Below are 12,020 nucleotides of genomic sequence, written 5' to 3' on the forward strand. Positions count from 1 at the left end.
GCAGCAAATCATTCTCCTGCTTTCTGAGACGAAGCCTTTCGTAGATATAGAGCCAGTTTCCCAGACATGGTTTAAGCCTGGACCTAGAGAAATTGAATCTCCATTGAAAATATATTTTTGTCTAGGACAAGGGTAAATCCATGTCTGGGAAAATGGCTCTTTGCGTTTTGTGCTACAGGAAGTATATTTCTATAGATTTATAATATAGATCTGTGTTTTTTTTTTAATATATTATGGGATGTATTATAAACATATTACCAGGCATAGAGAAGAAATATAAGTAAACTGAGACTCCTCGAAAGGTTTCTGATGGATTGTACTTGATTTGTGTCTGGGAAACCACGTCCAAAAATGAATTTCATGGACGGAGTTGGCTTTGACACCCTCCTCTTTTCCCCTCGTCTAGCTGAGTGACCACCCTGACCAACACCGTGGTGCTGTTTGTCAGATTGCAATCTACATTACGAGGGGAAATTACGCAGCAAGGTGGGTCACCAGGGGTACGGGAGTTAGAGGGAGTTAGAAACTCCAGAAGTTAAATGGAAGTCACTGTTTTCCTCAGAAGTACTGTTTGTTAAACTGAGAACTTAGTTACGTGTATTACACTTGGCATTGAATTCTACTACATAGACATTTCTTCTTGTGCATTTGTCATACAACAAACCAGCGATGCGAGGACTCATACTGAAAAGAGTTCATTGGAGGGCATAGTTGAGTCAAGTGCTGCAGTTTTATCTCCACTCCAGTCTTAGGTTATGGTGTAGATAGACAATCTACACATACCAATAATATGACAGATTTTCATTCCATTATGTAATCATTCTTACATGATCTCTTTAGATGATATTCAAATGTGCACATTTGTATTGAACATTGGTGGGGGCAAACATTTTTATCACCCTATATGCCGCTACCCCTGCTCTGCCACTAATTAATGATCTTTTGACATGGGTTCGAAAATAAACCTATCAAATGTCAGGAATTGGGAGTGTTCATTTACAATAGGTAGGCCTAGCTGTGACATCAGAATGGCTTTGACTTCTTGTTTACCTTCAGGGTTTTCCATCTTTCTAGGGAGTTGGAGCGTGCTCTGGAGTGTATTTAAAGGGTCACGGAGAAGAATAAATTGTTCCTTCTTGTAATGAGAACATTGTGATTGCACCTGATCACTGGTCAATACGAAACACTTCTTGACGGTTCACGAATTGAGTGTCGTAAAAGTTCCAGAGGGACATCTTGTAACGTGAAAATGTGCACGAACTCTAATTTCGCTCTTGAGCGCATAGGCTACATCACGAAACCAAATATACTGATGCCATCCAGGATATATACGTGTGCACACACTTAACATAATATGAATTAACATACCATTACAACATGGATGACATTTAAAGCTAGTGACACTCTGTGGAGTTTTCTTTAAGGAAAAGTTAAGTCAGTAAGGTTGAAATGTTATGCGGACGGTGTGTATGCGTGCGTGGCAAATAGACATGTTTGAAGTTTGTTAGGAGGAGTCATCTCGATGCCCAATCTTCCCTAGTTCCCCCGCCCTCACGTCACGGCCGACGAGACCTGCAAATGGAATACATTCGTCCACCTCATCTCAGTTTTCTATTCCAACAGTGATCGCAAATCCCCCAGTCAATGTGACACATCTAAACGCGGAATCCACAAATCTGCGAAACAGACTTTCATTCGGACGCGCTTAGATTGTTCATGTTTTTCATCAAGCCGTTCTGAATAGGCAACTTTTACACAGGTGTGTGGGCACGCCGCCCGGGGAGACAAACATGTCCAATGGGAAAGATGCACCTGCCACAGACACGTAAGTGTACATCGCCTAGCGTTTTCCGTCTCCAAAAGTCGGGTATTAAACGGCTTTACAGTACCACAGTATTATATTATTTTAAACTGTCAAATGTATTTCTTGGTGGTAGCCTACTTTATAAGCCTTAGCTAAATACATATGAATGCTACGTAATTTCTTTAATATCCACCCACCCTCTTAGTTTCCTCCACTTTGTGTTAAAAAGATTAGGCTACTTGCCGTTCACAGCATATCCGTTACATTCCTTCCTCATTCAGCAACCCCTTTCAAGGCCTTGTAAAGAACGCTAAAATAATAAGTTTAAACTGTGTTCGACAGGAGTCATTGTACCTAAGTTACTCCAATTGAATCCTCGGAGAACAATGCCCTTCAGCTCATCAAAACAGACAATCTTTATCTGCAAGTCATTAACATTTTACTGTTGCCCAGAGAGAGCTATAGATTTCAGGCCCATATGCTATGTAAACAGAGGACATCTTGAGTTGTGTATGCTGCAAAGCACACTGCTGTCTGGACAGTGTATACCTTTTCTTCCAAGACTACACAGGACTCCCAGGAGAGTGTGTTTCTGTGTGTGTGTTTGTGTGTGTAACCACCATTACTTCAGACCATGTGATTACCTCACAAGGGGCCTTATACTGTAGGGGCTCTCATGGAACTCTGCTTATGTACTTAAAATGTGTGTGTGTGTGTGTGTGTGTGTGTACAGCTCCGCACAGATGAGCCTGCAGGAGTGTTTGGATGAGTGCATGGAGGCCCTGGACCTCTTCCTCAACAACCACTTCAGCGAGAGCCTGGACAAGCTGCAGCCACGGTGACTACAACCGCTTTTCAATCTCAAGTGGACAGTACGGTATTTGGACCGGTTGTTCCAGGGCCAGACCTTGTTAGACCCTACAATGAATGTGTGTCAGACTAAGCAGTAGATTACGATCATCGTCCTTTTGGATCATTTTACTGGCTCATATGATTCAACCAGTGACTTTGTCCAGTAAGTTGTGAGAGCGTTTGTCGTGGTGTCACATCACATTTAGCTCTTCCTGGTAGTTAAGGCAAGGTGTCAGACCACTTCTCCAGGATATGAAGTGTTTGCTGAAGCTGACGCCCAGAGCAGAGCGGCGGCCCGGAAAATAAACAGCACACAAGTCACAGCGTGGGAGGGGAGAGATAGACAGACACAATAATAACACTACGGTCTTGTTGGGTTTTTATCTTTATAGCTTCTGGGCAAGATATGGACCTAGGTAGCCTGGGACCAGTCTGCATTCTGCATGATCACATTTTGTCATTAGATACTGTGTGTGTGTGCGTGTGCTCCGGGGGCAGGGCGAAGGATAGCATGTACCACGCTCTGATCTACGCCACGGTTCTGGAGATGCAGGCTATGATGACCTTCGAGCAGGAGGACATCACCAGCGCCGGCAACACCATGAAGACCGCCCAGGAAGTGTGTCAGAGGTGAGCCCGCCCAGGAAGTGTGTCAGAGGTGAGCCCGCCCAGGAAGTGTGTCAGAGGTGAGCCCGCCCAGGAAGTGTGTCAGAGGTGAGCCCGCCCAGGGGGCCAATTACAGGGGGGGGGGGGGGGGGGGGGTGGGGGTTGGGGGGGGGGGGGGGGTCTGACGCCCCTACTTTAGACTTGGATCCCCCCAAAATAGGTAAAAACAACAGGTCGGGGGGGGGGGAAGATACACGCCCTGGAGAAGAAGTTGACCCCCCCCCCCCCCCCCCCCCCCCCCCCCCGGATTGTCATTGTATAATCCGCACTCTGAGAACGCCCCCACGCCATCCCCCTTCATCAGCAGGAGGGACGTCATGGTCCGAACGGAGCCTCGCGTTCCACTGTCGCCTCCTGAACAAAGGTCGATTTTGACCTGGGATTAGATTAGGGTGGAACTACGAGAATAGTTACTTCATGAGATGTCTTGTTAGCTATTGGGAATGATGGGGGTACGTTCTTCCCTCAATGGGCTGGGGGGAAAATCACCCTGCCTTTATGGTTGCGTTGGCCTCAAGGGATGGCACGTGCGCTACTGCTTCTGGACAGGGCAGCATGAACCACAGTTAGTCCTCCCTGACCAGGAGCTGTCGCTAACAGGTAAATGAGAGTATTTACATGGTAATCTGCTCCCAAGCATTTCCCTATGTTTGCATGCAGAGTGCTGGACTATTCCGGAGCTAGACTGCAAGTGGAGGGGGAAACTGTTTTGGATTGGTTGGGATTTTTCAGCGACACGCTAACATGTTTGGTTGATTGAGCGGGATGCGTTATCAGATGGTCGACGTCCTTTTTCTCATTTCAGATTTCGAAAGAAGTCCCCTGGATTGGTCAGCAAATCCTCGGGAGAAGCGCTGACTGAAGGTGGGCAGCATCAGACTCGTTTCATCCCCAAACTGAAGACCAAGTCCCGTCTGCAAACCCATCTCACTCGCGTGTGACACATTCCTGAAACGATTTACAACGATGATCTTAAAAAGTGTGTGTGTGTGTGTGTTTGCAGAGCAGCTCCATGCGGAGGTTTGCTACGCAGAGTGCCAGCTCCAGAGATCTGCTCTCACCTTCCTACAGGTAAGACGTTTCCCTCGCAACAACCAGAACAGGTTGTACCTGTCTTCATGCCACGGCAACCAAAACAACAGAAGAAGTCCTGTGTTTTTTTATTTCCTCTTACTCCAGGATGAGAACATGGTGAGTTTCATCAAGGGAGGAATCAAAGTTCGCAACAGCTACCTCATTTACAAGTAAGTTGAGAGACACAAGGGTTGGGGGATGAGATCCAGGGACCCCATAACCCCCCAATACTCCCACATCCAGATATGAATGTACAGGTGGAAGTGACGTGGCCAAACATGCAGGAACCAAGTTAAATTCGACTTCTGAAAGAGTGTTGATTTGTGCCAGGGGCGTGAGTCACAGGAGTGAACAGTCACCCAAGTTATCTCCTCATGGACAGTAGAAAATATGTTTGGCTTCAAAAACAAAGAAATTACACAATAGCAGCCTTTCTGTCAGGTGCACACATCGGTCCATTAACACATGTTTTTATTGCATAATTAGGCGTTATTAGGGCCTATTATGTAATTATGTGTAATCATGTCGGTAAATGAATGACTTAATTGCCTTTTATCGCCCAGGGAGCTGCATGGCTTCATTCAGTCTCGAAACTCGCTTCGTGGGCCCAACCACATCCACTTAGAGGGAGGGGTGGCGTTTGGGATCGGAGCATTCAACTTGGTACGTCCCAAAAGCCCACACGTACTCCATTAGTTGGCTGAGAGTTGTTGTTTGACATATGTATTTATTTATCTATATATTATCTATCTATATACTATTTATCTATCTATATATATTTAATCATGCCTCTGGAATCAATCGTACTGTCTCCCACAGACTCTCTCTCTGTTTCCTCCCCGGATACTCAAAGTTTTAGAGTTTGCTGGCTTTTCAGGAGACAAGGTAGGGTCGCACGGCATAAATAGAACATAGTAAAATGATTGGGTTAAGTGACTCAAATGTATATATCTCTCTCTCCCTGTGTGTGTGCGTGTGTGTGTGTGTGTGCGTGCGCAGGAGTACGGTCTCTCCCAGCTCCATGACGGGGCCACAGCGCTCAACCTGCGCTCCATGCTCTGTGCCCTCCTGCTGCTCTGCTACTACACCTTCCTCACCTTCATCCTAGGTAGCACAGGTGCGCGTGGACGCATGGATGGGACGCATGGAACTTGGTCGCTCTTGGTTGTGTGTGTGTGTGTGTGTGGTTGTGCGCCTGTCTGTGTATACGCCTGGGCGTGTACCTGTGTCTGTGTGTGTGACTGTGTGCCCATGTCTGTGTGTCTGCGCGCCCCTGTGTGTGTGTGTGTGTGCGCGCCCCTGTGTGTGTGTGTGTGTGTTGTCTGCTCCCGGCCAGCGTGTGACCTCTGACCTCTCTCAGGGACAGGCGAGGGAGAGGTGGCCGACGCCGAGAAACTGCTGAAGCCCTTCAGACTGCGCTACCCTCAGGTGAGCCTCCCCACCCCGACACCTCCACCCAACCCAGAGCAAACTCTGACTGGAGAGGGAGGGAGCGAGAGAACCAAATGTGTGCTGATAGCATGTGACGCCACGGGCAAACACTTGCTACACGTTTTAATAGGATTTTAATGTGGGCTCTGGCCCTGTTGTCATCTTGGGTAGTGTGGGTGTGCCCGGAGAAACTGTGGTTTCCATTGTGTGCGGTGTCGTTACAGGTCTTGCCCAAACATCAGCAGTACAGTATGTAGGGTTATGGTGTTGCAATAATTGAGCATGTTTCGTTCTCTGGTCAGGGGGCGATCTTCCTCTTCTTTGAAGGCAGGACGGAGGAAATCAAAGGCAACATCGACGAGGTGGGACTGACAAACATCTGACTCATCTAAATGAAAAAAAAACCTTAACGCCATCTTGTTTGTCCATGAGCTCCAAACGTGTAACTCTAATCTGCTCACAGTATGTCATTCAGTTTAGATTTTTTTTTTTTTAAAGCCCCTCAACGCGTTATGTCAGCTACCTGCGCCTGACGCGCTGTTGCATTGCTCTCCCCGGCCAGGCGGTGGCGCTGTTTGAGGACGGCTGCAAGGCCCAGCAGCAGTGGAAGCAGTTCCACCACATGTGCTACTGGGAGCTGATGTGGTGCTTCACCTACAAGCGGGTGTGGAGGATGGCCTACTTCTACGCCGACCTGCTGAGCCAGGAGAGCCGCTGGTCCAAGGTGAGGAGAGCATGTCGGGAGAAGTACAGGGGATCAGATGGCTGAGCGGTTAAGGAGTCGGACTATTAATCCGAAGGTTGTTGGTTCGATTCCCAGACGTGCCAAATGACGTTGTGTCCTTGGGCAAGGCACTTCACCTTTCTTGCCTCGGGGGGGAATGTCCCTGTACTTACTGTAAGTCACTCTGGATAAGAGCGTCTGCTAAATGACTATATGTAAGTCCTACGAGACCTCAGTCATCTGAGGTTAACTTTGAGGATGATGATAGAGGGCAGTAGACATAATACAGCATAGACATCTTATTATCTAATTATATCAGATAACACTATTCACAGAGTGCAAAGCCATGCTGTTAAATGCATTACTAACTCTCACCTTATGTCAAAACGTTCCATTAAATGTAGCATGCAAAGTACAAATACTCCATACAGTAAGTGCAGCTTTTCATCACATGTCAATACTTGAACTAGAAGTACTTCTTGCCCATTGAATGTGCTCTGTATCCTCCATGTATGAAGGCGCTGTTGCCTAGGCCGCGCCCGATGTGCCGCGCCTTTCCAAGGTGTTGACGTCTCCGCTCTGTCCCCCTCCAGGCCATGTACGTGTACATGAAGGCTGCCTACCTGAGCATGCTGCCCCACGAGGAGGCCAGACCCTTCGGGGAAAATGAGGTGGAGCTCTTCAGGTACCACACGCCCCGGGGGGCGGGGGGGGGTGGCCTCTGAGGAACCGTAGCGTCCACGGAGTTAGCTCAGTCGGGCCCAGTGTAGCCGCGGTGCGGAGATTATTTTACGGAATCCTCGCGTGTGGATCGCCATGTGACCAGCCCTCTTATCTTTCTCCGACTGTCGTCACCTTCACTCTCTTTTCCTTTCTCTCTCTCTCCCACTCTCTACCTCTTTCTCTCTCTTTCTCTCTCAGACAGGTGTCCACCTTCAAGCAGAAGATAGCAGGGAAGTCGCCCCCGACTGAAAAGTTTGCTGTCCGTAAAGCCAGACGATACAAAGCAAAAATCCCCGTCAAGCTTCCTGTGCCTGTGCTGGTGAGTGGGCTCCATCTTTATGTACTTCTTCTCTCTCTCTCTCTCTCTCTCTCTCTCTCTCTCTCTCTCTCTCTCTCTGTCTCTCTCTCTCTCTCCCTCTCTCTCTCTCTCTCTGAGGAGGCCGGTGGTTATGGATTGACAGGCAGATAAAGTGATACTCGAAGATAAAGTGTCGTGAGACGGCAACAAATCTCAGGGGTTTGCTGATAGAGCGAAGCCAAAGAGATAGTGTCTCTGAAGGAAGAGTTTCAAGAACCGTCCCAGGGCAGTGAACGACCAGTCTGGTCACATGGGCGTCTGGCTGCAGCCTAAAGGAGGGAAACGTGTAATACTGTGGAGCCAGTACTGTGTCTGCCTAAACATGACCCCAAACATCTGTTATCTGTATATTTATTTTATGTTATATTATATATTTCTCTCTCCATCTGTCCCTCTCTTTGTCTCTCTCACTGGCTCACTCTTGTTCCCTCTTTCCATTTCCGTGTCATAATAACACGAATGTCATGTATTCATTGAGTATTTCTCCGAAGTGACATGCAGTGCAGGGAGAGGGGTGTGAACCCTAACCCTTGGCCTTCCCCAGCAGTCCTGACTGTGTTTTCCTGTTCTGTGGTAGGAGATGATGTACATGTGGAACGGCTTCACCATCATCAGCAAGCGGCCAGAGATGACTGAGGGGATGCTGCAGACACTGATGGAGGCAGAGCGCGCCCTGCTGGAGTCTCCCGGTACTGCAACTCTGACCTACTTCACTTAAATGCAGGACACTATCATGAGGATTGCTAAATGAATACATGACATGATTGATGATTGATGATAGACCAATTCCCCTTTGAGGACAATACACTTGTATGCAATGTTATCTTACATCAATCTGCCCTGCTCAGTTAGATGTAAAACCTTACTTAGCATGTTTCCCACAAATCATGCGCGGGTTTGATTCTGGCGCTTAAAAGTATTTCAACTTCTGGGAAAATGACTTCTGGGATCACTGATTTAAGGCTTGAGGACATTCTCAGGTTAAAGAGTCTCATAGTCACGGAGTGGTCCTAGTCTCTGTGTGTGTGAGACGCGTGTGAAACAGGTGGAGGAGTATCATTCTGTCTCCTCTCCTCTTCCCGGACAGGGAACGAGTACTTTGTGGACGACCGCTGTGTCATCCACTTGTTGAAGGGGCTGTGTCTGAAGAACCAGGGACAGTACCAAGCTGCTGAGGAGTGCTTCAACAAGGTCCACAGCAGGTCAGCAACACATCACCTCACTCGCGCTCCGATCCATCGCCTTTATTCGAGAGACTTTTTCGATCAGAGAGTCATTCCTCCCGAGGTCGAGAAAGACATTCAAATAAGTCGTTAGAAATACTATCTTAAGACATGACACTGGAAATGGTCAAAAATGAATGTCAAAAATATAGAATTTCAGGGCATGGGTCCTCCTGTATCCACTGTGTAAATGTGATTCTAATTCAGAGTGAGGTTCTTCATGGGAAAACATTTGCCTGATCAACCGAGCATAAACAGTGTATTGTTGGTTTGGAGGTTATAAACCACCTGAACAAGCTCATTAAGTCATAGCGCTAATATTTACATGCCGAAGATGGTTGCCTTGCCAAGCTCAGGTTTTACAGCTGGAGTGTAGCTATTCTAGTCATTTGTGACGAAGGAAGTGCTTATTTCCATTTTTGATTTGCATGATGAATCATTATTTGTTGAATTAGAACAGGGGATCGCCAACCACCTTGAGAGCACATACCTTTAACAATCAACACCAACAGTATTTTCTAGATTTTTCTTGTGGCCATTGTTAATAGTGTCGTGTTTTGTATTTGATACTACGAGTGTTCCGTAGTGTGTTGTTGAGCATGTCTTCGACACCTCCCCCCCGCCCCCACAGTGAGAAGAAGATCAGGTTTGACCACTATCTGGTGCCAAACGCCCTGCTGGAACTCAGCCTTCTCTATTCAAACCAGGGATGCAAGGACCAAGCTGTCAAACTACTGCACAAGGCCAAGTGAGTGACCTCTACTGGCTGGTAATTTGTATTGGCTGGAATGGAATTGTAATTACAAAGACAACGTAACAGTCGGATGAAACGATAAGCCACGCTCGTTTCCTCTATGTGGCATCTCTTGGCATTAGTCTTTCATAGGCCGAGCACCGTGCCAACCGTTTCTGCCCCTTATTCCATATCCTGTTCTCTGCTCCCTCAGAAATAACTACAAGGAGTACTCCATGGAGTCCCGCACTCAGTTTCGGATCCACGCCGCCCTGTCCAAGCTGAAGGCAGACACGGTCAACCAGGATGAGATCACTGAACTGTAGGGTCTGTGGAGGGTGGGAGCTGGTGGTCAGGACTCGGAGCCTCTCTGGAGGTCTCTAGGGACACCATCCTTCTGTTAACATCCACTGCCTCTCTGTGTGGCCAAGCCATGGGTGAAGACTGTTAGCTTCCAAGCTGGTGGTTCCCTTCCTGGTGGAGGGCTGAGAGGGAGGTGTACACTTCCAATATCTCAAACACGGGCTACATCAGTGTGCGCTATTCAGATGCACACGCTATATATCAGCACTAGGCTTATGTGGGCAGTATGTTTAGAAGTGATCTTATTGTAATTTGAAGACACTGTATTTTAATCAACAAATGAATGTGACTTATCTGGTTATTGACGTTTGGATTATGCTGTTAGGCCAATTATTGATGTTGGATTACGCTATTAGGCCAGTTATATATAGAAATGGCTTCAGTGAAAGTGAGTATTGTGGGAAAGATCTGTAGATTAACAAATTACAGATGCCAGATTTTGCGCCTTCCAGAATAGTAACTATTTCACCTTTTTAGTATGATTTCAAGTGTGAAATCATTTTGCCGGTATACACCTACACACTATTTAAAAACTGGAAATGCTGTATATTTACAGGCTGTGCAAATGTCGCAAGAATAAACGTAACTGTTATTTTAACACAACTCACTTGAAGGCTTGTGGAATGACCAATAATATATTACAACTTATCAAAGTATTTTTTTGCATTGTTATTTATTTAATTTGACAGGCCTCTCTTGCTTCCAGAAAAAAAAAAAAAAAAAATGTGGAACAGACACGCAAGCTTAACCAGTCATGTCAAGCATAAGAGACGGTAAACAAAATCATAAATTCTCATTATCTACAGTGTAACTCACAGGGCATTTCCCAGGGTTACGTTGAGGCAGCAGGTCCCGAGGCAACAGGTGCCTCTGCGACGGGTGTGAGACTTTGCTCGATCTTCAATTTCCTCTTCATGAGTTTCTTCTTCTTCCTCTCCTCCTTCTCGATCTCGTCCACCATCTCCTGGAACCGTGTGCTGCGGGGGTCTATGGCGAAGCCAAAACGCTCCCGGGCCTCGGCTAGTAGACGCGCACGCTTGTCCTTGTCCTCCCGAGCCTTCATCTTGGTCTCGCGTTTCTCCTTTCGCCAGTCTGCTACCATCTTTGGCATCTTAGCCATATTAGCTGCTATCAGTTTCTGTCTGGAATAGAGGATGGACAGATTGTGTTGACACTATATTATAATCTGCTGGAAGCCGAAACTACGTTATAGAAAATTGTGCCACATACAACACGGATAGTAATGCAATGACAATGAAGCACCCCTGACAGATAATGTCTGTTGTGGCTAGCTACCGTTAGCACAATTTCCTAGACTTGATCATGAACTTACTTTGCAAGGCGTTTAGCTGCGAGTTCCTTCTCTCTAGCCCCAATGTTCTCCAGCATCACTTCGAGCGAAGGGTTCCATTCCCTTTCCTCTGCAATGAGCTCTTCTAGCTTGGCAGGAGAAGGCCACAGCTTCTCCGGGTCGATCCCCGACGCAGACCCGTACCTACCGTACAACTTGCGGTCATACTTCAACGTCTTCTGCCATTCTGGCGTTTTCTGTCCTTCTTTGTCTGGGATATAAGGATCTTTTAGATTTAGTTTCAATGGTTTAGGATTATAATTTGCAATCTGGTGTAAAATCCCACACGGAAAACTGTCAGATAAAACTGATTTTGAGGGTAAAATACCCTTAAATGCCCAACAGAAAATTGCCGTCCTCCTGCCTAGCAAGGAGGTCGCCATTTTGCCTTGCAAACTGTAGGACCCTCGTGACGTATAATAGGCGGCTGCAACGGTGCCTGTCCAAAAACAAAATTAATTATAATTCTCGTCTTTCACATTCCTACACCCAGATCTCTATCAGCATTATCAGATCTGGAAAACAGCTGTGCGTTGTTTAAGAAATAGCTTACTCTTTGAGTTATAGTTTTAATTAACTTAGCTAAACGAGTCGCGTTATGGATTATGCTTGTTAAGTGGTCTAATAAAGAAATATCATTACGGTATCTCTAGCCGTCAGGCCACTTTCGACTGTGAATCTTTTCAAAGTTTCAAAATACTTTGCCTTTGATATTTTC

At 46.6% G+C, this 12,020-nt stretch overlaps 2 protein-coding genes across 5 annotated transcripts; one reads left to right on the top strand and one right to left on the bottom strand.

The window, feature by feature from the left end:
- The first annotated feature begins 1,531 nt into the window (after nt 1-1,531).
- On the top strand, nt 1,532-10,556 carry zgc:158403 (tetratricopeptide repeat protein 39A). Of its 4 annotated transcripts, none has more exons than XM_047037941.1 (18): nt 1,532-1,825; nt 2,538-2,642; nt 3,155-3,286; nt 4,128-4,186; nt 4,326-4,393; nt 4,502-4,566; nt 4,960-5,059; nt 5,216-5,281; nt 5,396-5,513; nt 5,757-5,824; nt 6,130-6,189; nt 6,390-6,551; nt 7,145-7,236; nt 7,473-7,593; nt 8,210-8,321; nt 8,720-8,834; nt 9,487-9,603; nt 9,803-10,556. In XM_047037941.1, exons 1-18 carry the CDS (start codon nt 1,791-1,793, stop codon nt 9,912-9,914), a joined length of 1,707 nt encoding a protein of 568 aa, XP_046893897.1. In that variant the 5' UTR covers nt 1,532-1,790; the 3' UTR covers nt 9,915-10,556. The 4 variants fall into 4 exon arrangements, with proteins under 4 accessions (XP_046893897.1, XP_046893898.1, XP_046893899.1 ...); XM_047037942.1 differs by having other exon boundaries at nt 5,763-5,824; XM_047037943.1 differs by having other exon boundaries at nt 1,533-1,825; nt 5,396-5,504.
- A 44-nt stretch (nt 10,557-10,600) lies between these two features.
- Nucleotides 10,601-11,728, bottom strand: gadd45gip1 (growth arrest and DNA-damage-inducible, gamma interacting protein 1). Its single transcript, XM_047038063.1, has 2 exons — nt 11,285-11,728; nt 10,601-11,093 (listed from the first exon to the last, which is right to left on the bottom strand). The coding sequence occupies exons 1-2, from the start codon at nt 11,683-11,685 to the stop codon at nt 10,784-10,786; spliced, it is 711 nt and encodes a 236-aa protein (XP_046894019.1). The 5' UTR covers nt 11,686-11,728; the 3' UTR covers nt 10,601-10,783.
- Between the last annotated feature and the right edge of the window lie 292 nt (nt 11,729-12,020).

Source organism: Hypomesus transpacificus, chromosome 17 (genome assembly GCF_021917145.1).
Source record: "Hypomesus transpacificus isolate Combined female chromosome 17, fHypTra1, whole genome shotgun sequence".
Classification (NCBI taxonomy): Eukaryota; Metazoa; Chordata; class Actinopteri; order Osmeriformes; family Osmeridae; genus Hypomesus; species Hypomesus transpacificus.